This window comes from Pelmatolapia mariae, linkage group LG1 (genome assembly GCF_036321145.2).
Source record: "Pelmatolapia mariae isolate MD_Pm_ZW linkage group LG1, Pm_UMD_F_2, whole genome shotgun sequence".
Classification (NCBI taxonomy): domain Eukaryota; kingdom Metazoa; phylum Chordata; class Actinopteri; order Cichliformes; family Cichlidae; genus Pelmatolapia; species Pelmatolapia mariae.
This window is the reverse complement of record NC_086227.1, coordinates 27,388,684-27,414,411: the sequence shown is the minus strand read 5'-3', so window position 1 is coordinate 27,414,411 and position 25,728 is coordinate 27,388,684. Positions and strand designations below refer to the sequence as shown.

Sequence of the window (25,728 nt, the reverse complement as noted above, 5' to 3'; positions counted from 1 at the left end):
GGTGTGGGGATTGTGCCATAGTGGTGGCTTAGTCCACTCCCTACTGTGTAACCCAGTGTCCCAACCCACTCTGTAGTTCTAGATAACACTTAAAGAGAGACACACCTACTGTACACACAGGCACACACATGGTTTATATGTGATAAGAGACTACTTCTGGGTGTCTTTTTGAAAAGGTGGAAGTGATGGCTGTCTATTTTCTGCTAAAGTCCTTAATTATAATTTAGATTGTTCATATTGGAAACTCAATAACGACTTTGAACAAAATTGCATTGTTTTAATTTGAACACAGATACGGATTATATTCTTATGTGAGCATGGGTTGTTGAGTTCCATGTTGCATCAGCAAACTGGCATTTTCCTGTGGTATATTGGGGTAGCTTTGATATCTTAGTGTCTGATGGTATGCCCCAGTGGGAGGAGAAGAACAGTAGAGGGAGTAGAATGAATGACTTTACCTTGTCATGCTGCTTTTTTTGAGGTTTGCTAACCACTTGCTCAGATGTATTTATATTTAGCTGGATTTCCCTTTCAGTGCGCAAATCACAAAAAATGTAATTATTAACATTTGTTAAACACGATGCAACAGAGCACCTGACTAATGTCTTTTAGTGTTTCATTTGTTATCTGTGAAAAGGCAGAAAATTATTTATACCTTTTAATATAGCACGGTGCAAGATGACAGGTTTTTTGTGGCAAAAACTGAGGCTTCACCATGGTAAGCTTTGCTAAATGCTTTCAACTGTTTTAGAGTCTACAAGTGAACTGGTGTTCCAAGTCGTATTCTGTTCACGTCAACTCTTACGCCTCTCTCCTTCAGGTATTTTATGTTATTGTTCAGTTTAGTGGCTTCATGCCTGAGTCAGTTGTGATCCAGAGAAGAAAGGCTGACCTCACAGACACTGAGAATAACACCAACACAGAGCAGCCATGGCTGGACTGGCAGTATATGGCCAGAAACTGCAATGTGTTTGAAATGGAGAACAACGGGCCTTTACTAAGACCGGACTCAGTCAACTGTTTGCAGCTGTCCAGGTAGGTTGGATGAAAAGTTCATATTGTTTACTATAAGGAGAGCTTTTTAAAGGAAAGCTCAATATCTATTTTTAGATGTAGAATTTTTAGATGTTGATAACTGAAGTGAAATTAATTGTACTGCCCACTCCTCATAAAACCCTTTGAAAACCTTCTGAACCATCATAATTGTGTCCCTTCACAGAGGTAAAGGGACACAGGACACCAGGAGGCAGAATAAAAGTCCAAAAATGTAAATCTGTAATTCAAAAGCAGGATCTGATCATATCCAAGAGATCAGTCAACATAGAAAATAATCCATAGGGGCAGGCAAAAAGCAGTCAATTAAACAGTCTAAAAGGTCATATACAAGGAGAACCCAACAAATGAAGTGAAAAACAAAACATTGACAAAAAGTGCAAGACACTGTAGCAAATCAGAAGTGTAACATAGGAGATATATATATATATATATACAGGGCCGTGTGACTGGCTAATTGAAAACAGGTGTGAAGGACAACACAGGTGAGACTAATGAGGGCCTGGCATATAGTCATAAAGGAAGGAAAATTAACAAATACAGGAAGTAAAACTGACAAGAGTCTAACTAATTTCAAAATGAAACAGGAAATGATGCAATAGAAACCCAACATCATGAATAGGGTCAACAGCGTTATAAGTGCTTACATATTTTTTCAAGGACTGACCACGTCCATGAAGAATGAAAGAGCATAGACACATATTTACTGGGTTACATCACATTTAGTTCCATTTCTTTTATTATGAGCTTGATAAAAACAGCAGATATCTTGTTGAATAATACACATGTAGTAAATTTAAATTCATCCATTCAAAATAAACTAGGCCATTCCTGTTTTGGGGGCATTTTTCCTAGTGCACAGGAAATTGCTGGCTGGGCAAGGTTAGTATATTAAGAAATAAAAACACATATAAAAATACATTTTTGTATACATGTTTCACACACGCTCAGTTGGCAGTAGATGTACAACTAGAGTTGGAACATAGTCTAACATACACAGTCGGACTAAATCTTGGCATAGCTTCTTGTATCTGGGGCTTAGTTGGCATTAGACAGAACAAGCATGAATAGATCACATGTGGCCATTACTTGTTTTTTTACTTGACTTGGCAAATTATATCACATACAACCTTTTCTGGCAGAGTTATTCATATTACAAAGTTTGGCATGAGATCGGTTTAAATATGTATATAACTATGTTGTTTAATCTAGTATGCTTTTATCATGCTAGATTGAATTAATCTTACAAAACATCTGAGTCCATTGGAGTGTTTGGCTGGATACATTTAGACATGCCTTAGTCAGTTTAGATAATCCTTAAATCGTGTCATTACGAACAGGTAAACAGTTATTTTTCTTGATGAGACACCAAAAAAACAAAAGGCAAATGAGAGGTGGCGCAAAATGATTTTGGTAGAAACTTTGATGTAAAGTTTTATTAGACTTTTTATTAGGCATTAATGAATTGTGTTGTCATTTTGGCAATTCCTTTGTAAAGGCCTAGATTTCTTTCATACTTGTATATTTATATATCAGTAATATGCAGTTGTCTGGGTTATTCATTATTTCATTAGTAACAATTGAAATATTGCTACTAATCCACAAGGATCTCAAATACTGTAGATTGTTTAATACTAGAATTTTATGACAGTATTTTCTTGCAGCCTTCTTGTTTATTGCTATGAACAAACCTTGTCATGTTGCCAGCAACACAACTTCAAACACTGACATTCAAAGATGAAGAGCTGTTGCCCAATGCGTGTCCATATAGTGTTTACAGAAAGATTTGTAGACTTTAAAATGTAGAAGTAACTGTTCTCCAGAAGGCAGCTTTAGGATTGTACTCTATTACTTGGACCTCAGACCAAATTTGGTGTTTGTGTTCTGTAGTTTCCTGGTAGACGTAATCAATCAATCAATCAATCAATGATTTGTTAGTCCAGCTTTGTTTGTTAGAGATATAGATCTAAACAGTGCTTTACAGCTACTCACAAATATATATTTTTGTTATGTGATTGTGTTTTTATTTAAAAAATCAAATATTTTCTTGGGTTTTTTTTTTCTAATTTTGTGTAATGTTTATGTGCATCAGTGACATGCCCTTCTCAGGAGGTAACATCACATTCAGCCTGCTGACCCCTCAGCCACCCCTGAGGCCAGGTTACAATGACTTCTACAACACACCTATCCTACAGGAGATGGTACAAGCTGCCCAGGTCAGAATACATATGAGTGGACAATACTACACCAGAGCAGTTGGAGTGAACCAGCGACATAGATCCATTGGCATCAGTGAAATCACCATCAGTGGCAGGTGAAAATTTATAAATACTTATGCAGGCGGGCTAATGGAGATCAAGTAATTATATGGATTTGTAAATCATTGGTAGAGCATAGAAACGAAAAGACTGGTAAATGTGACATTTGTATGATATTTCTGGTAAACTGGCATCACACTGAATTTAGAAGTCCTAGTATGTTTTTTGCAAATTCACAAATTAATATAGAGGACTACTATAAGTGGCATGCTTCTAATTGTGATCCTGTTACATCCCAAATTTTACATACTTGCGTGGCATAATTGGTTGAAAGAACTATTTAACTATCTTCCCAGTGTTTCTTTGTAAAAGTGAGTGAGAGCTTATATTATGACAAACACAGACCGCTGAGTTTCAGCAGAGCTTTCTGAGAGTAATTGTGAACACATCTCTTCATTAGACTGACAGAGTGACTGTTTTTCATGACTGTGGTAATTATAGGATTATGCAGGAGGCAATCATCTCTAACTCTTTCTCCCCCTCCCCCTCCCTCTAAGCTCTTTTAATTAGTAGCTTGTTACAGTGAAGTAGGAGAAACAGAGATTTAGCTGAAATCTCATCTGTGCATTCTTTATCTCTTCCTGTCTCTCACATCTTTCATTCTTCTTCCATCTCTCCACTGTCGTCATTCTTTATAGAGCAAGTAAATAAGTATGTTGAGAGGAATAATTTTAGCATGCGTGTTTTTGTGAATGTTGGCTTTTTTAAGCCCTGTATGTTAGACGCCTCTTAGATTATTGTATTGCATTACATTGTAGCACAGACATAACAATCCTATATTACAATACATCTAAATACAGAAACATTATCACCATGGTGACAGTTTAGAAACCCCAATATTTTTCTGTTCTCTGTTGTAGAAATAAAATAAATATCTCTTATCTTATATTTTTGCAACATACTGGCTATTATTATATACCTGCTGTTAGAGTGAATTGTTAAATGTTTGTCATTTTTATGCTTACCATCCATTTCTACATTGTTTAACTGTAGGATGAAAGGAATTCCACAGTCCCCTCCCCAGATTCTCGAGGTTCTGGGTGAGGGGCTGTAGTCTTTTATTGTAGATACATCCTATCTGAAAGATCTGTTTCTTGTGTTGTAAGCTTCCTGCTTTTATGACCCTTTTGGCCAGCAGGAGGTCACACAAACGCACCCCCAAAACACACACACACACACACACACATTCTTACTTACATACAGAAGTTCACACACAATGCCTTGTCTTAGAAACTATGTGGGCGTTACTTTTTGTGTGAACTGTGTTCTCAATAAAAGGCAGCAGGAGGAGGCCATCGTCGGGGTCATTTTCGTGGTGGACACAGACGAGGCCTCCCTTGCGCAAGTAATCGATCGATCGACTGTCTTGTTTTCTTTCATGATGAATAAGTCTCTAGAACTAGCGGGGTTTGTGGGAACAGACCCAACACCTGCACTAGTTACTTTATAGTATGTTATGCCATTTGAAGGATATTGTTTCTAGTGTATTTATTTAATTTAAATATTTTGTATCATTAGAAGAGCAAAAAAATATTTGAACCAAAATTGTTCAGCAAGTGTTGCAGAACAGAACATAAAAAACATTTCAGTAAGATGTGCCTGTTGCCCACAATTTTACATGTGCATTGCAGACATACGCATTTCATTAAAATCATACATATCAAAGTCATTTGCACTGGAAATTAATTTAACCTCTCAGGTTCCAAGTGTAAAGTACATGTAGTATTCCTTCTTAGATACAGTGACAACAGAGTAAGTAAGCCATAGTGAATAAGTAGTTGTCCTTTGTCAAGCCTCCTGGATGCTCTACTAAGTCACTACCACCTGCTAAAACCAAAGAGTATTTCCAGTAGTCAGAACACATCAGACATGGACTATGTCCTGTTTTGTGTTAAAATCGAGGAAATGCAACTTAGGGTAGTGCATGGACCTGATTCTGCTGTCTTTGGAGTTTAGGAGTCCCACTTAAAGCTTCTTGAGTTTTAGCTTGCTCATCTTCCAGCATTAGTTGTAGTTTTTCCTCTCAGCTGTAAAGGGGTTATGGGCTGTTGTCATCCTCCCAGCCAGGTGAGCAATACAATAACTCAAGAACAAGGCAACGTCGGATTTTGAAATTGATACCGTAGGTTCTTCTACTAAAAGTCTTGGACGAAGTTCTAATCTTGAGGTCACGGTCAGAGATCAAATTTTCTAAAAATTTTATCGATGCAATAACTCAAGAAGGAAGTCATCAAGGATTTTCAAGTTGATATCACAGGTGCATCTACTACAAATCTCAGATGGGTTTGAATTCCAGTGACGCTGACCTCTGACCTTGACCTCAAGTTTTCTAAAAATCTTGTGAATGAATCGATGTAGGATTTTCAAACTGATACCATAGGTGCTTCGACCAAAAGTCTTGGATGAGTTCAAATCCCAGTGACCTTGACTTCAAGGTTAAGATGAATTCTGAAAATCTTGTGAATGTGATAACTTATGAATAAATTGATGTAGGATTTTCAGATTTATTAGGAGGCTGAGGAGTAGTACTGGTAGCCATCAGTTTCTTTTTTTTCTGCTGTTTTTGAAACAAGACAATTGGCTTTTAAAATGTGAAATGGTAGGCTTCAGGCTGAAGTTTGTTTATTTGTATGTCAACAAAGAAAATTGGATAGGTTACATCACTGTTTGGTCAAAATGTGGAAAAAAAAAGTGGCCACACAGAAACCTACGATTTTAGTGCAGCCCAACTGCAATCCTACTTTGGAAGTTCTCCTCAGTTCAGGCTTCATTTGCTCAAAAAAAACTGTTTAAATATATTTATTAAGCTTGATTTGTTTGGTAAGTTTTTTTTAGTATATATTTTAATTTATTTTATTTTTTATTTTTTATTTTATTTTAGGACAGATCTCCAAAGCAATGAAGCTAAAAAGTGTGTTCTACCACAAATCAAAAATAGTGTATAAAAAGGCTTGGTCAGGGGAAATGATAGAGATACTTTTATATATATTTCTTATTTGATTAATAAAGTCACCTTTTAACAGAAAGTGGCATTAAGAGAACAAGAGGTGAAAGGATACACAGAGAGAAGAATGAAAGAGAGAAAGCAACTGAATATCTGAATAAATAATTAAATGACTGTCGTGTGCACACGTGTGCGCATGTGTCTGCTACCTGTTATGTTGCTTTAATGATTCTCAGGATGGCATTTATAAATGTTGAATGGAAACTTCCCAGTAGCACTAAGGAGCTCTTGACTGAAGCATTTGGGGAGGGAGAGCTTTTCCCATTCTTTGCTTTTTCTTGTCACATTTAATAAGGGAATTAAAAATTTTCATAATCAAAGTTTTAAAACACAGTTTCATTTTGTTTATTTTCAATGTTTCTCTCTGTCTTTGGGAAGGTGTGAGTGTCACGGCCATGCAGATCATTGTGATACCAGTGTTACACCATACAGATGCCTGTGTTTGCCAGAGAGCCACACAAAGGGGAACAATGTAAGTAACAAACATAAACTCTTATATGACAAAGCACAACGACTCTTTTAGTAGTATCTTGTCGGTAGTGCTTTATAAATAGTGTATTGTGAAGTCATTAGAATTTCATGTTGACAAGTCCTACATATTTTGGCACAACATTTGTGGATGGGTTTGATTTCACAATAATTAATATCTACATTTGATCCAGGCACACAGCACATATCATGTTTAAACTTAAAAACACATACACACATACAAACACACACACGCACTCATCACAGAGGAATCCCCTGGGGGAAAACCTCCTCGTGGTCCTAATTAAGCACTTTCCTTCTTAATGACAAAGAACTTCTTTAATAAATTATACAAAGATGTACATAAGCACACACACACACACACACACACACACACACACGCGCCTACCGTAACACAAGTATTTCTTTGAACACTTTTCTTTCCATCTTGATTATATATTTATTCTAATGGTTTTTAAGAGGTTTGGAGGGACTGTTGAGCTTTTTCATCTTTCTCAGAAAATTGTTGAGTAAGCCATCTTGTTTTTGGAATCATGCAAAACCACGCAGCAACGGTCAGCAGTCAGTGGTTAACAACTCATGATTTTCATGACAGAAAATTAGACCAAAAGTGGATAACAAGTAGAAAAGGAACAGATGGAACAGATGAGATCCAAATGTTAGTATGCATGCCTGAAATGAAATCCAGCTTGTTTATATGCGGACCACAATGCTAATAGTGATGACTGATAAAACTCATTTGATATTTAAGTTCATTTAGAAACGTTTTCATTTCATCACCATATGTAATGGAGAATTGCCTTTATCAATAATTATAGTCTGAAGATTATGACAGAAGTTTAGTTTCTGTGATTATGATTAAACTGATTAAACTGTGTATTCATTTATATCCACTAAAACAAATGGACCTAAAGTCTGCCTAAAGTTGTTTTCATAAAATTTTAGAGAAAATGGTTTTATGTGTATGTGAATTACTGGAATGCTACTTGCAGTAGTTAGCTGGGTAATTGCTATGTAAGTTGTTAAGTAAAATATAGAATCTTTTTTGCAGTCTGTAGAATTTCTGGTTATAGTTGCCAATCATTTAAGGTGAAACCGAAAGTACATTGTGAGTATTCACACACTGGTAACAGAATGAGTAGTTTGACCTAAACCATCACTGTGTGACCAGATGTTAGTTTGACTGGAAGCTAATACAACTTGTAAGGTAGTAGTAGGCATCACCCTAAGAAAAACCCCTTGTAGTCTGCAGTGAAATGTTCGATATGACGGCTTCACCTCACTGTACCACAGGACAGCCTGCATTATTCACTACTTATGTATCATTCATACACCTGTGTCTGTGCATTAGTTTGTGCATGTGTGTGTCTGTGCATGTGTGTATGTGCAACAGAGTACATTGATGAAGACGCACAGCTGTCAGCTAGCAGCTGTTAAATTTCTTTCTTTTACTTTGCTCTCAAATAACAGACAGCCTCCTACACACACGCATGTATTTAATAATTTTAGTCTTACATGAACTTCACACTAAAATAAAAGTTATCACAGAAAGTGCTCTACACACACACACATACACACATACACACACACAGAAACTAAACTTCAGTCATAATCTTCAGACTATGACAAAAAATGGCCCCCTTTTTTTCTCCTTTTCTCTATTTTATACACCACATTTGTCGTTCCACTCTTAGGTCCCTGTCCCACCTCCGCCCTCTTCTCTTTGTCGATCGCTTCCTCTCTCACACACTCTGTCTTTCTCTCTCGGGTCTCAGTTTAAATAATGTCTCAAATCGACTAGAACAATTACATTCCCTCAGCATGCATCTCTAATCAGTTCTCTTTCTTTTTCTGTTTGTATTTCGCTTCATTTCACTCAGCTGTTTTTTTCTATTCCCTCTCACTCTTTATTGCCTCACTTTCTAAGTATTTAATTCATTCCTATTTGGCTCTGTTTTTCATTTTTCATTCTGTATTTCCTCCTTTTTTTCTTCCTGTCTCAGGTCGATCCATCCTCCCAAGCTGCTTCTTTCCTTTTCTCTCGTACATACATTACTTCTTTTGTGTTGGAGAGATGTAGTGGAATAAGCATGGATATATTTTATGTAAATTAATCTCTACAGAAGCTACACTTCTGTGAAATACATTAGTGTGTAATATGTGCACGTGTCTTTATAGAGTCATTTTTTGTGTGTGAGCCTGTGTGCACTTTCTTTTTTCCCGAACCTGTCCATGTCATCTCTCTGAGTGAATATTCAGGGCCTTTCTTCTGTCTCTGTAATATTGGAGCATAAAAGGCTGTGGGGAATATTAGCGTTTAATATTGCATGCGTTCTGTTGACTTGGATCGGGCTAGCACCATGACGGATGTTGTACTAATCTGCAGAATTTCCACAGTGACATTAAAGTGACAGAAATGCTCAGACATGTGTCAAGATGATCAACAGGGGCCTTAGAAAGCACACTTAAACTCTTTCTCCATCTCACACACACACACACTTAAACACTTGTGCGAACTAACGGACACACACGCACTCTCCTTTTGATTCTTTCTTATGTGCACTCTGTGTCAGACTTGATCTCTCATTCTGTCACTCTGTCTCTGTTTGTCTACATAACTGATGGATTCCATCACGTCTGAAAGTTATATCATATACTGCATTGTACATCAGATTACTCAGTTTTAACTTGCAAAATGCCTGTGTCAGTTAATGGTTCTTAAACTCCAAATTCAATTTTTGCACATTTATTTTGTCTGAACCGTCCTCTTTTATTGGCACCTGAAATCATGAGGGAAGGTTAAATCGAACTTGATTCAGGACAAGTGAACTAACTTTGTGACTGTGTGCATGTGTGTGTGTCTTGAAAGAGTTAAAGAAAGTGTTCTTTAACAATTAGTTTTTACCCCCTCTACATATTTTTGAATACATTTAGGACCTGGTAAAAGATGATCACAGTGCAGAGTAGTAGTTCATCCATCCTTGCATCTGTCCATTTTATTTGGAGGCAGCAATCTGAGTTGAGACGCCTAGACCTCCCTGAGCCCAGCCATCAAGACCTTCTGCATTACTGCAGGTTCTGCACCGCTCTGTCTCAGTATCTGCTCCCTTCTATCCTCACTTGTGAACAAAGTTCAGAGATACTTCCACTTGGGGCAGCTTCTCATTCCAAACCAAGATTGGACACTCTACTCTTTTGTGACCGAGAACCGTGGCCTCAGACTTGAAACTGCTAATTCTCATCCTATCCATTCACACTCAGCTGCAGACTGCCCCAATGAAAGGTGCAAGATGTCAATTGATGAATCTAAAAAAAACACACACACACATCATCAGCAAAAAGCAGAAACAAGATCCTAAGGCAACCAAACTGGACACTGTCCACCTCTTCACTGCACCTAGAAACTCTGTCCATAAAAAGTAATAACTTATTAATTGAATTAGTGGATAGGAGCATCCCTGGCAGAGTCCAACACCCACTGGGAATGAGTCCAGCGATGCAAACCAGTTTCTTACGGAACATATACAGGAACTGAAATGTCCCCATTGCAATGGGCCCAGTACCCAATTCTTCCTAAGCACTCCTCACAGAAGACCCTAAGAGATGAGGTCAAAAACGTTTTCCAAGTCCACAAAACACAGGTACATATGTTCTTCCCTTGAATATCCATTGGAGCAGTGTTTCATGCCCAAGATGAAAATTGATCCTACTGAATCTAAGCTTCAGTGAATTGGTTGACTCTTCTCTCCAGTGCCCAGGTAGAGACCTTCTCAGGGGAGGTGGTGAAGTGTGGTCTAAAAAACGGTGACTACCACCTCAGTTTGCAAATTCAAAGGCACTGTCCCAAACTTCCACAAAATGTTGCAGTGGCACATCAACTAGAACAGCCCCAAAACAGTGTGATGTTGAAATTCTGCTTTTTTGGATGGATGTTGAAGATGTCTTGGATCAGGCTTTTTGCCAGATGCTCTATAATATATTTGGCTATACCAAGCCAATTGACATCTTGCACTGCCACTGGTCCAACTATGTATCCCTATGTGGTGATCGGTTAACAGCTCAGCGCTCCTCTCTCCTCTCAAGCCATACAGCTGTAGATGTGATGAAATTATTATGAAATCAATCATCAACCTGTGACCTAGATTGTTCTGTTGCCAGATATGCTCAAACATAATTTTTGTAGTAGAAAAACTGTGATTAGAATAGAAGTTGCCATCCTGGAAACTGTAAAATTGTTTTGTATTTATATATAATATGTGCCCTCTGAATTGGACATTGAACATGTTTTTCTGTTTCTATCCATGTGTCTGAGAGATATTGATGGCTAGTGACATTAAGTGGCATTGTCCAGGATCTCTGTGGCTCAAGTGTGCCTCAGCAGCAGATTTTCACCTGCACAGGGGTTAACTGGGTTAACTTTAGATACACACAACGTGGATATGTACACACAGATTTGCTCACACATACACAAGCCAGTGCCACGACCTTTCCAGTGAGAGCGTGAAATTGGTCATGGCATTTAGGATAAGATGAGTTGTCCCAGCTTTACACATACACATATAGACACACACTTGCCTACACATACACACACACACACATACATGCACAAACATACACAGTTGCCTATGACAGGCCATCTAAATGTCCACACATCCATTAGAGTAGTCTCCTCACTCAGCAGGTTTTGTCCAAACATTCAAGAGTGAAAATAAGATGTTATCCTCTCCTTGGCTTCACAGTCCAAAACACACACATTCATTCATACTCACACACATGCACCCCTTAGCTTAACTCTATGTTTTTTCTTTTTGCATTAAGAATAAATGTTCTGTCATGAAGCTGTTGAAAAAGAAAAACAATGACATTAAAGAGTCACGTGATTAAAAAATGTATTCAGTGACAGAAATGCCAAACTCAAAAATTAGTTTAGTAAATAACTTTTTTCTGTTGTTTTGGGTTCACAGTGCAGCGACTATGTGCAGAAGATTAAAGCAAATAGAATTAAAGGAACTTAAACTCAGTCTTACTTATGTGCTGTTTTTTTTTTTTTTTTTGCTGTGAGTACTGTGCAGATGATGGAGCGCCATCAAAACCTTTTGTATGAGGAAGAGAATGAGCGTTTGCGCTCTTCTTTTAACTGCCAAACACCAGTCCCTCGACTAATTAGCAGGCAGGGAGAGAGAGAAGGTAACGCAATGTTGAATGAAAAGAAAAGAGAAGAAAGAAAAAAAACTCCCCCTTTCATTTGGTATGGTAATATTTCCTGCTCACATACTCACTGTGGCTATGAGAACAAGCAGTTGGGGGACAGTAGAGACAGGGGGAAGGGAGTGAGGAATCGGAGAGGTGGGAAGCAGGGAGAGATGTACAGAGTGATTTGTTTTTCAGATAGAGGGGAAATGAAGGAAGGAAGTGTGGGAAGATAGAGGAGACACAGAGGTAGAGGAGGCAAAAAGAGGAATGAAAGAGTGATAGAAGAGTGGAAAACTCCCGCTCTTGGACTCATCCCCAGCAGATAAGACGAAGAGTGAGATGTAGTGAGGTTTTTCTATTTGGAGTGCAGAAAGAAAAGTACCTTTGATATGTGAAACGGTTTGGGGCATAGAGATGCTGATAGACAGGCAGAAAAGCACAGACAGATGGGCAGAAAGAGAAAAAAAGCATGGACAAACGTACAGGAGGGAACTTATTGTAGGTAAGACATCAGATAGACCTCAGGCCAAACAGCATGGCAGACAGATGAGCAGGCAGAGTGACAGAACAAACAGGAACATCCAAACAGCTCAGTGCTCCTGTGGAATTATGTGTCCCAAGACGTGCCCCTGCCTGTGTGTAGTTGTGTCTGTGTGTGTGTCTTTGTAGACTTGTTTCTTTTTGTCTCTTGTTGTTTCTGTGTTGATGCTTGAATGTATACATCGCATTTCAAGAGAATTTTCTTGCTGTTTCACTAAGTTGTGCTAATAATCAGCCAATCAAGCAGTCAGCAGTCCTCTTGATGCTGACTGCAAACATTTATTTGTTTTAATTGTTAGATGTAATCTAAAATTTTAATGACTAAATATAAAAATACCAAACTGCAAGGGTGCAGACCACTGCAGAACTACAAAGCACTTTTTTGATAAGTGAATCCTTGTGCGGACCTGGTGCATGTTGTAATTATGCTGGCATTAATTTTATTCATGTATCCATTGTTTCTTGTTGTTTGTCTCCTTTTGTGCCCCACATTGTCCCCTGCTTATGGATTATTTCTGGGCTTTGCTTCCTCTTCTGTTCCCATCAGTTTTTCAGTTCCTTTTTACTTTTACTCCGTTCTCTCGCATGCAGCACGAAATAGGAACCTCTTTCCCCATTTTGATCTACTCTCTCCCCCTCCCTCTCGCTTCCCCTGGCTTCCCTCCTCCTCTGTGTGTCATACATAATAGGCCCAGTGCAGGTCTGCATGTGTCACACATGGGAGGAACTCCTGTGTTTTTTAATACATTTTTAATCCCACCATTTGAAGCCCCCCTTGTCCACTATAATTTGTACTGACTGCTGAACAAAATCAAAGGGCTTGTACTTGCTGCTTCTCGCCTCTGCTGCACTCTGCTACAAAAAAATGCATTTTTTATCACACACACACACACACATACAACCACACACACCTTGGTATGTTTATTTTGACATGAAAGTGGGACTCTGAGAGAGCGCTGGCAGTTACAAGTCATTCCTCATTAGTAGCAGTGATTTCCCTATGCTCTCTGCGTGTGTGTGTGTGTTGTGTGTGGTTGAATGTAGTGTTTTTATTTCTAATATAGCAGAGAATACATCAGTATTATGTGCCATTATGTGTATTATTCTTCTCTCGTTAGATTAAAAATTTCAGTGGGCCTTCGATTTGACAATTTTTTACATTTTCTCCACTTGCTCATTTATTTTCTCCAGTTTTTACCATCCTGATATCACTCTTTGTTTTATAAAAGCAAACATTTTACTTTTTCTGGGATGATTTTTCTGTACAGTTTTGTTTTGTTTTAGTTTGTTTTAGTCTTTTTGAGTGAATATGTATTTTCACACTATGACAGCTGTGTAAGTTTCTGTTAATAAATTATTTTTTTAACATGGGTATAATATTAAATGTATTATATTACTTATATGTACAGTTTAAAGTATGTCACCGTACACAAATAAAAAATGTACATCCATATATATTTACGCAATGTAATTGTTTTTCACAGTGCGAAAGCTGTGCACCACTCTACAATGACAAGCCATTCAGGTCAGGTGATCAGCTCCAACCTATGAACTGCCGACCTTGTCAGTGTCACGGCCACGCCCTCTCCTGTCATTATGATGTCTTAGCTGATGACCATCCAGATGAGCATTATCGAGGAGGAGGAGGTGTCTGCGACAACTGCATGCACAACACCACAGGTACAGATTTAGCAAAGGCAAATTATATGCTATATGGCTAATGCAGAGGCCTAGGTTTGAATCCACCCCAATGCTGTTTAGTGCATGTCTTCCACAGGTCTTTCTCCCAGCTTTCCTGTCTTCTCTCCAATATAAACGAATCAATAAAACATTTACAAATGCAGATATTGAAAACCCATTTAATTTTACCAAAGGACGAGATAAGACACTATGAGTGTTGTGAAGGGCCACTCCAGTAAGTTGAAGTTCTTCTCAATATTTATCTCTTTACATCTCTTTATAAGATTATTGGTATGGTCCTCCACAAGTCCCAGTTTCTAACATGGCCCCTTGGGAAAATGAATTTCCCATGCCCATAGTAGATTTAAAAAGTGAGGAAAAGATTGTAGAAACACCCTTCAAGTGCATTATGTTGATGTTGCTTAATTACATAGCCTAATCTGAGCAGAGCTAAGGCGAGTGTAAATGAGTAACCCACAATTTGTTGTAACAGTAAAACAATCTAACTCTCGTATCTTTTGTTACATTAGAGTTGTATAATCAGATGACTCCAGTGATAACCTAAAGCATACTCTGCTTTATTCTCTTGAAAAATAAATAAATAATAAATAAATAAAAGGAAATTAATGTTGTTTTCAATACCTAAAACTATTGATTAATACTGAGAAGTCATCTGGAATTTGTTTACTGAGGTCATTTTACTGTGTTTTCTTCATGTCGATGCATTTTACTAATTTGCATGGGCTGTCTTAAATTCCACTTTGTTTTTGTCCTTATAGATACTGATAAACGTAAAGACACTGGTAAATTTAATCATTCTTATCCCTTTTGTTTCGGTCTTATAGCCTCAAATCCCTCCTATGTGTAAATTCAATCATGCAGTAGTTATATTTTTTCATCAGGTTGAAAAACACCTTACCATTTAAACAATTATGGTTAAACCGGACATTTTCAGCAGAGGGATCTCTGTGTGATTTCTATCTATTGACTTTTTTTCACCCTTTATCACCTTGTTTCTCCATGTTTCCTATCAGGTAAGAACTGTGAGCAGTGTATAAGTGGGTTTTTCAGGCTCGACGACCGTGATCCCACTTCAGTTGATGTGTGCCAGCCTTGTGACTGTTACACTGCTGGAACGGTCAACGGCAGAATGGACTGTGTGCAGGTAGACACCATTACATTCAATATAGAACGATCTTAATAATCAATACAGGATGTGCATATTAAGACTACTGTAATTATAAATTACACTCTTTGAAGTAATAATTTTACAATAAACATTGCAACACCTATTACGATTGCTGAGAAGGAAATAACATGCTGATTTGGTGATACCTTTTAAGCATCAGCAAATACAACGCAATGGACAAATTCACTTCAACCTTGATCCGTCCGTGCAAAGTGAAGTGATATGGTTCCTTGACTCTGTTTTGAAATGCGTAACTTTCACGTTTATAATCTCAGAATACTTACATTTTATTATTTTATATTCACATTTTTATTAGAAAAATTAGAAAAGAAGAAGAAAGTAAAATACCGCTTTACCACGTTAATCTATGATAAAAATCTTTCCCTCTTTCTCCGTTTGTCACTTTCAGATAGGAGGTCAGTGTCACTGTAAAGCTGCAGTAACAGGCCGTCAGTGTGCAGACTGTTTGCCTGGCTGGTTTGGTCTCACAGCCTCAAATCCAAATGGTTGCAGTTCCTGTAACTGCAATGACATGGGTGTCATGAGAACCTCTACAGGGGCAGTTTCCAGCTGCAACCGTTACACAGGACAGTGCCATTGTAAACCCCATGTTACAGGTAAAAAGATCTCTGGCAAACCACTGAAGAAAGCTTAGTTTTTACAGGTGTAAATGGTGACGGTCTTGTTTTTGAAAGAAATCAAAATCTTGCGTTTAAAGTTGTTTGTGTGTGCATCTGTCAAAGGAGACTGTTGGAGCTGCTTCTTTCAACAGCACTCTTTATGTGTAGGAGTAAAACATAAGTTTTTTTAGGCATCTTCCTAGATCCTTTTCCTGAAAGCCAAGCATTGAAGTTGAATGCTGAGTTAAGATAATACGCTGATTAAAGGGTAAGATCAGCTATCGTTTGACCTTGGTATGTTACCACAACAGCAAATCACATCAGCTAAAAAAAAAAAATGTGGTTTACTTCTTCTTCTTTTTTTCACAAAATCTCCTTAATAACTTTGTTAATAACTTTTTGAGGTTTTTTTTTATTCCAATGGTTATTTCATTGTCCAGTAGCAGCATACATAGGAGTGCTCATTGAGGTGTACGCAAAAGGAAAAAAGTGGGGATACTGGGTCCAGATGAAAAACATGCACACTGATGAACACACACACACACACACACGCTCATATCCCAAACTGTTGTGGCAGCCAAAATAAACAGGCTTTTCTGCTGGCGGTGCTTCCAGCCGTCGTGCTTCTCTTTGTGATAAATGGTTTCACTCTCTCCCCTGTGTGTCTTTGAAGACCAGGCTCATATGAAATGCAAAACCGGCCAACGCTCCTCAACTCAACGCATCGTGGTTATTGCTAAGCCTTGCTATCAAGGGTCCGCATTGCGTGTGTGAGTGCGGGCATGTGTATAAGTGTGTGTTTGTTTGTGTTTATGTGTATGTTTAAAAAAAATGTATGAATGTGTTCATGCACTTTTGTCTTTGCTTAGCTATGTATTGTAAATTGTAAGAGTTTCTTTGTGTGTGTGTGTGTGTGTGTGTGTGTGTGTGTGTGTGTGTGTGTGTGTGTGTACGTGTGTGTGTGTGTGTATACACGCAACCCATCAAGGACTAAGCTGGTATTTAAATCTCTAATTCAATGCCAAGTTGATTAAAACAAACTGCTGCAGCCCCTTGTATTTTTCACACTCCTTCTTACAAGACCCATTTAGGTTTTTTTTCTGTCCTTGTTTGTTTGGTTGCTCCCACAGGTATTTTTCAGAAATGAGATTTGATTATGGCAATTTATTATCGCCAAGCTGATACTTTGAGTAGAGCAATGGCAGGCAAGCTTCAGAAGGACGGAATTGAAATGTGTGCACGGAGACTCAGATACACACATGCAGAAACACATGCACACTCATAACAAGGTGCCAGAGTGCAGTGTGTACATAATAGTGTTTGAAATGGTGATGCATGAGCCTGTTAACCAGCTGGCTACTGATAAAAGGGCTGGCCATGTCCCGAACAACACACACACACATATGCACACGTGGACACCTCAGAACAAAATTACATCCTTTCTGTTCTGATCTAATATCTTCTAACACAGGCTGTTCTCTAATGTTCTCACTTTTCGGTCCCTTTTATTGATCTCTTTTTCCCCCCTTTTTTCTGTTTGTTTATCGCAAGTCTAATTGCGAAAATATGATTCGTAAATGGTGAGTTGGTCAGGTCACTGCTCTAAAAGAGAACACTTTGTAAGTGATGTTTTTGTTATAAGTGTATGATTCGTTATAAATTATATCATTTTGGGGGGGAAAATCTACCTTGAGTACAATATATCAAATCATTGTTAGGTTTGTAACCATCAGTCTGCCAGCCTGCATATTTACCGCTAATACACTCAGTTGGACATTTGCACTCTACACACACTGACACATATCTTCATTTCACTACTGTAAAATATGATATATGGAGAGATATAAATTCATATCTATAAAATCATTAAAATGGGCAGACCAGGGGAAATGCCAAGTGTCTACCCCACACAGAATAGGCCCCACACACGCACACACATTAACACAGACGTACAGGTATGTTATTATTAATGTGTGTGTGCACACACACTTTCATACCCACCCACATATGAACACCCGCTCCCTTATAAACGGCTATGGTGACTGCTTTGCCCCCGGGCATCCATTTAGGGACAGATTGCCTGTCATGGAATACGTATGGCGTATTCAAATAAGCCCTGCATGCACACACTGCATAGTTTAACTAGTCGTATAGCCTAAGATTGTTTTTACTATAAAAACTTGCAAATGTATGGACTTTGTGTTTACTAATATTTGTAATTATTATATGCAGTAATAAACTGCAAAAGAGTGAAAGGAGTAATATTTAATAATGGCGTAATGAAATGCTAACCTAATCAATTTGAAAGTTAATTAAGACTAATAACTAAACTGAAATGTTAATTTTGCATATTTTACTCTATAGCTCTTTTTGGCCTTTAAAGATAACTCAACTTTTCCTGTTTTACAAAAGATCATATTTTTAAAATTATTTTTCATATTAATCTGGTCATTTTTCCATCCTTCCATTTCCTATTTTTCCCCCCTTCATTCTTTTCTTGTAGTTGCTTAATTTATTTATTTTCTGCTCAGTAAAATTAAGTGTTTGGCCTTAGGTAAGTGATCCATCATATGTAGAGGGCCTGGCCCTAATGATGGCAGTTTTATACACTCACCCACCATTTCTCTTGCTCTCTCTCGCTTAGACAGACACATACACTTACTTGCTCATACAAAGGTCTGCAAACAGAGGAGTGCTAACTGCTAGTTGGTGAACAAGCGATCATCAATTTTATTTATTTTTTTCTTGTTTCCCATTTTTCTTTCTTTATCTCCCTTTCTCACTCCTGTTTTCATCGCAGGCCTTTCATGTGACCACTGTGAGTTTGGTTATTGGAACCTTTCCCACCCAGACGGCTGCATGCCATGTGACTGTGACCCTCTGGGTTCCCTCAGTCCATTCTGTGAACCTGAGGAGGGCCAGTGTGAGTGCAAACCTGGAGTCGGTGGCCTGCGATGTGACTCATGCGGTAGAGGCCTGTTTGGTTTAAGGCTGGAAGGATCCTGTGCCCCCTGCGACTGCTCACAGGAGGGGACAGTACCCGGGACAGACTGTGATGCTTACACAGGGCAGTGTGTGTGTAAGGCATGTATGACATTTTTACAATGTTTTAGACACTGACTTCCATAAAAATGATGTTATGTAATCATAAAGCACAAATTGGAGTTAAAATTCAGGAAATTATGACTTTATTATAACTGTATTTTCTGTTGTAAAATGTTCTGCTTTGATCTTCTGATTATTAATATAATACTGATATAGATTAAATGATAGAACCACAAAAAGGAAAATCATGCATTATTGCTATAGTGCGTGTGTGTGTGTGTGTGTGCGCGCGCGCGCGCGTGTGGAGTTAGACAGACCGGTTCAGCCCTTGGCTCCTGACAAATTGTTTGTCCAATCCTGATACTTTAAGTTACAAGTTTAGTATGAAATCTTTTCTTTCCACATTTGTTCCATCTTTCTTTCTTCAGGAACATGTTGAAGGCCGTCGCTGTGATTCTTGCCGTCATGGTTTTCACACCCTGGATCAGCGAAACTCTCTGGGCTGTCTGCCGTGTGTGTGTGACATCAGTGGAACGGTTTCAGGGGGTGTGTGTGATATGCAGACCGGACAGTGCCCGTGCAAGGAGGGAGTAGAGGGAGTGCAGTGCACCAACTGTGCTCACAACTACTATAACCAGACTTTAGACGCTGAGAGTAAGAGAACCCCGAACTGCAACTTAAATCCATGATTAGTTACAGATTTATTTTTCACTCAATAATAAAACACTCAAATGAAACAAAATTGTTAACAAATTATTTAAAAAGTGCAAATTTATTCAGCCCTACTGATGTTGTTTTGTGTCCTATTAGAGGGTTTGTCCCACGGCTGTGTACCCTGTATGTGTCACCCTAAAGGAACAGTCAGTGGGTCAGTCTGCGACAGTGCCACAGGTCAATGTGTTTGTATCCCAACACGCTATGGAAAGGACTGCAGTAGCTGCCGACCTGGTGAGTTCAAAAGAAGGGATGAAAAAATGATAAGCAACTTTCACAAATAACTATAGCATCAAAATTCACCAATAAAATGACTCTGAATTTTGAAAAAGGGGGGCGGGTGTTTCTGGCCTAAAGCTTTTGCGTTTTTCAGCCACTCTCTGCCAGGAATCAACCATAAGCATCACAGCGAATAAAAGGAAGGAAAAAGCATCCTTCAGTTGTGCACCTGTTTGGGTTAGTGTTACAGGACAAGAGGTTGCAGTTTACGTATAGTGTCAGTGAAGAAGAAGAACCTTCATATCATTATTAAGTTTACAATGACAAGTTTGGAATTGATGTGTTGATTAAAATGTGTAAAAATAATGAATAAATAAATAATGAAGTAGACATAAAGATAAAAGCTGTCACATTCTTTGTGGTTATAAGGAAACAGATGTATAATTGTGCTATAATGTCTGATCATGCTGATATTTCAATGCATTTCCACTTCCATTCCTGCAAGCTGACTGTTTTAATTTCCTTAACTGCCAACTCATGACAGCCATTCAGTATTTCTTGCCCAAGTGGCTAAATAGAATATCTAATTTGTTTATCATCTGGCCGGCCTTGAGAAAAATAAACTGAATTGATTTGTGATTTGGAACCTTAGTGCTTAATGCAACCTCAGACACAGTTATTGGTTTTGTGTTAAATATTATTACAAATAAATGACAAACGGTGGCTCAGTTTAGTTATTAGCAGTGGCATCAAGAGGTTATTTCAAAATGATAGCAGTTGTACTCAAAATCAATGACATTTTGATGTCATTAGTGTAGTTCTGAAAAAAATGAATCACAGTTGACATTGTTTGGCATATGCAACAGACAATTGTGCTCTTACAGGGTTTCTACCATTGGCTGTTTCTGTTTCTCACTGGAGCATCTCTATATCAAAAAACTTTTGGGAAGCAAATAAAAGGCGATACAGGTTTGGATTAATTATTTTTGATGCAATATGACATGAATGCTTGACACTAAATCTATCAATAGCAGATCCTGGTCTTAGAATGACAAATGTTGATGATGTTTTACAAAACATCAAGCATTATCATGTGGATTTTCAAAAAAGTAAAAAGAAAATTAAGCAAAGAATAAAGAAGCTAAATATTTTTTAAATTTCTCTTTACATTACATTTGTGGCAGCAATAGCTGATTGCATGGACGGTTATACCGCCTAGGGACCTACTGGGGTTCCAGCACAGGAGCTGTTAAGGCAATCATCATGAGGAATATGAAATGTTTGAAAAATAATATGAACAGGGTTGGTGAGCTGATTTAGAACCAGAGGAAAACTACTGAGTGTATTTTGATGTGCCTCCGGAGTGTTGCAGCAAGATGTTGCCATCCTCACATTCCTAGTGTGACCATAGCTGGCTTCAGGACTTTCCAGGAAGTTGATCTGACCAGTAAGAAGAAATGTGGGGGGATTGCACTCACTGTGATTGAAAATTTGTGTGATACCACCAGACACGTTACAGTGAAGGAATGTTGAACTGCTAACTGCTAGAATTTGTACATGGTACTTGGTGTCGGAATTTGTCATTGCTGTTGCTTTTTAGTCAAAACATTGTTTGGATTGTTCCGTCAGCTGGTGCAGAGGTCATCTAAATTACTGTGGCTATGGAAAATGGAGGTGGATAATTAATGCATCCTGACTATGCTCTGCACCACTTTCTGGACATGCAGCAGAACACTTTCTCTAACCTCGCGTTCAACTACACATTTTAGATTTAACCTCTACATTGTATCATATTTCAACCCAATATTCAATTCAATTCAATTTTATTTATACAGCACAAAAATCACAACAACAGTCACCTCAAGGTGCTTTATATTGTAAGGTAGACCCTACAATAATACATACTGAGAAAAACCCAACAATCATATGACGCCTTATGAGCAAGCACTTTGGCAACAGTGGGAAGGACAAACTCCCTTTTAACAGGAGGAAACCTCCGGCAAAACCAGGCTCAGGGAGGGGCGGCCATCTGCAATGACAGGTTGGGAAGAGAGAAGAAAGACAGGATAAAAGGCATGCTTTGGAGCCAGAGATTAATAACAAGTATTATTCAATGCAGAAAGGTCTATTAACACATAGTAAGTGAGAAAGGTGACTGAAGAAGAAATACTCAGTGAATCATGGGAATCCCCCAGCAGCCTACACCTATTGCAACATAACTAAGGGAGGATTCAGGGTCATCTGATCCAGCTCTAACTATATGCTTTAGCAAAAATGAAAGTTTTAAGCCTGATCTTAAAAGTAGAGAGAACTGGAAGCTGGTTCCGTAGAAGAGGGGCCTGAAAACTTAAGGCTCTGTCTTTTAAATATTCTAGGAACAACAAGTAAGCCTGCGCAGATATCACAGAAAAGCGTGTAATAGACACACTGGTCCACTGCATGTATGTCACGCTTTGTTCCACTTTGTTGTGTTTAAATACGTTTCCTTTTTTAGTATAATTTTTTACCTTTATCTATTTTGGTCTTTTAGTTATTGTATCAATGAGTTATATCTTGACTGCTGTAAGTCTCAACAAACTTTTAGGATAAATGAAGTTTCTTATTCTCAGTTTTGTTTATTATTCTTATTAAGGAAATGACCCTTGAGCTGTCAGACTCATATCAAAAGACTGCAGTGTGTAATTAATTGCATGCTCATTACTTTATGTTATACTTATCTCTTCGCAGGCTACTACTTTTCTCCGGATCAGGATACATGTTTGGAATGTGACTGCCACCCCATTGGAGCTTTGCATCGCAGTTGTGAAAGCCAGACTGGACAGTGTGTGTGTGCCCATCCCTCAGTGGGAGGCCGACGTTGTGACCAGTGTCGTGAGATGTTTTTTGGATTCAACCCTGGTCTGGGCACGTAAGTATAAGTGTGTTTCTATTAATTGCACCACTTGTATAAACACACACATCTCATGCACAAATTCACACACAACAGCAGATGCAGTGTCTGTAAAGACAGCTTACAGATTGGTAGGCAGACATATGACTTACATGAGTTAAGAGCTGCTTTGACCTTTACCGCTCATGTCTCTACCTGCGGGCTGTCTTGCACACACACACCTCAAACACTTATACACAAATGTTACTTTACACTTAACCTCCATGTGATGGTGGTACGCACATGCACATCCGTTCCTCTCGACAGGGTGTCACAGCAGATAGATGGTGCGCAAACTGTTTGACTAGTGATCCAGTATGTATGTGTTTGTGTGTGTGTTAGCTGACCTTGCCTGATTGCTGTATTCTCCAGTGTTAAAACATTAAAGGATGAGATCAGGCTGTGGCTGAGATCTCCTCACAGTAGAGAGGGATCGGACGATGGAGGGAGGAAAAGCAACAGTAATAGAGTTTACTTTGCAAGGACACTTGAAAAGAAAATCACATGGAAGAAAAGACTTGACTAATAAAACATAAGAGAGAAAAGCAGGGTTGGTGATGTGAGTTGAGTGGGTAATATCAGCGATGGGAAAAGAAAATCAGAGATGCTCAGACAGATTTTGCAAACGGCATTAATGAACAAAATCCAGAATTATCATTTAAACTGGTGTTGTTTGGTTGCTGGTTGTTTTGGGTTTTTTTTCGTATCACACTTGTAGAGGAAAAAAAGCCTAGCCAAGTCATGAGTTATTACTCGTTAATCCTCTCCTGGTCTCTCCACTATAAAGATTTATTCATCTAAATATCAAGTAACACATGTATTTTTATTTAAGTATTTAAATATGGATGCTCTTAAGCAAGACTTCTTGTATTTTTTTTTTTTTTGAAGTAGTCTTCAGAAATAGTTCCCCATGATTCTTAAAGAACAATCCAAAACTCTTGTTTAGATGTTCACTACCTTTTGTTCCATTTTCTGTCAAGATTATGGCACACTACTTGAATAATGTTGATTCCAGCTGTTGAATAAGTCCAGGCTCAGGGGAGGCAAAAGGATCATTGTCATGCTCAAAAATGAATCCCTTTCCAGATGTTATTGGATGGTGGTTTCAGAATCTGACCATACTTTTTAGTGTTCGTAATTTCATCCACTTTATTAATATCCACAACACCCCAGACTGAAATGTAGCTCCACAGCATGTCAGAGCTTCCACTGTGTTTTACAGATGGCTGCAGACATTCACTGTTGTACCTCTTTCCTGATTTAAGGCAGTTACACGGTGTTGCAAAAAACCCAAAACAAAACATGAAATTCAGAATTTCCAGGGTCTGAACTTGCCGTGTAACCTGTATACACAACTTTTTTGTTGAAAATTGGTCCTCGAAAAACTGTGGAAAAAAAAGAAATTGGCGTTATAACGTTAAATATAACTTAGAACTTATTATTGATTCATAGGTCAGTATTTAGTGGCTCAACAAACTGCAAAACATTCTACTGAAACAATCCAGAAGAAAATCTCCAGAAAGTTTGCAAACCTATTGCTGAAGAGAACTAGAAAAAACATTAAAATGGTCAAAAAATCTGGCCCCTTTAAAGAAATGACTAAAAAATTAGGTATAGCTCAAGGTTTTTGCAAAGTACTATATGTAAATGCAGAATCTCATTGTGATGAGAAGATATTTGGTACCATAAAAATGTTTTGGTATTGCCTATGTACCTGTCTCATGTTTGAGACTGATTGCATAAAAGTAAACAAATGTCTCAATGACATTGTGCACGTTGCTGAAACATTTTCTCAAAAATTAAATAAATTATACTTCTTTTTGCTATTCTATTATTTATTTTTTACACAAACACCTTACTGTGTTAAAAATCTGGTTGAATGATATATGTGCCGGTACTCTTAAATCCTCTCTCTCTCAGTAACGCACACATCCTGTACTTTGAAGGCTGATGAAAAAAGAAAGACTGTGTGTGATGTTGGTGTTTTCTTTCTCCTTGGGAATGGAGTGAAGGTCGAGTCACTATGGCATTTGTATGTGTGTGTTTGTGGGAGCACCAGTTGACAGGACAAATTTGCGGCTCGTTATGAAGCTGTGGCTTTTCACACAGCAATAAAAAAGGTGTAGTTTTGTGTGTGTCTGTGCATGCGTGCGTAGTTTGGGTGTGTGTGTGGGGGGGGGGGGGGGGGGGGGGGGGCTCGACAGAGGAGAGACAGAGGGAGAGCAACTGAGAACATATGAGTACAATATGCTGTAGAATAAAAAAAAACATACATGGATAATGTCTGTATGTGTGTGACAGTAACGTGGTTTGTACAGTATTACTCTGCTGGAGTGCTGTGCATGTGTGTGTGCCAAAAATCCTCCTGCAAGCAGACTATTGTAAGTGTGTGTGTGTGTGTGTGTGTGTGTGTGTGTGTGTGTGTGTGTGTGTGTGTGTGTGTGTGTGCGCGCGCGCGGTCTAAGGTGTGAGGTAGCTGGCCGGATGATCACCCACTTCCCATCCCCTGTGAGGGTAACACCACACTGCTGACCCAGACACATGCACCGCCAGACACACATACATATAGTCACAAGCGCTCACACTTCGACAACTTGAGGGGAAATGCAGTTTTTTTGGCAAAGTTAGCTTCACAGCTACTATATAGGGTGGTGGGTGGGCTAGATGGCAGTGAGAGTCTCGCTCACAGTGTTAGGGAAAAGATCCACCACCTTTCATTCTCACATATGCCCAGT

General features: G+C 38.5%; 1 protein-coding gene across 6 annotated transcripts in view; it reads left to right on the top strand.

Annotated features, from left to right (window-relative positions):
- Positions 1 to 25,728, top strand: part of ush2a (Usher syndrome 2A (autosomal recessive, mild)) — a 216,882-nt gene that overhangs the window by 37,339 nt on the left and 153,815 nt on the right. For 5 of the 6 annotated variants that reach the window (XM_063477546.1, XM_063477553.1, XM_063477539.1 and 2 more), the window contains exons 10-19: positions 821 to 1,035; positions 3,146 to 3,367; positions 6,754 to 6,847; positions 14,082 to 14,277; positions 15,312 to 15,442; positions 15,876 to 16,083; positions 18,887 to 19,170; positions 19,560 to 19,785; positions 19,942 to 20,079; positions 22,792 to 22,972. In XM_063477546.1, coding sequence (XP_063333616.1) covers positions 821 to 1,035; positions 3,146 to 3,367; positions 6,754 to 6,847; positions 14,082 to 14,277; positions 15,312 to 15,442; positions 15,876 to 16,083; positions 18,887 to 19,170; positions 19,560 to 19,785; positions 19,942 to 20,079; positions 22,792 to 22,972 — 1,895 coding nt within the window. The remainder of the gene's footprint in view (positions 1 to 820; positions 1,036 to 3,145; positions 3,368 to 6,753; positions 6,848 to 14,081; positions 14,278 to 15,311; positions 15,443 to 15,875; positions 16,084 to 18,886; positions 19,171 to 19,559; positions 19,786 to 19,941; positions 20,080 to 22,791; positions 22,973 to 25,728) is intronic. The other variant, XM_063477570.1, reaches the window with a different exon arrangement.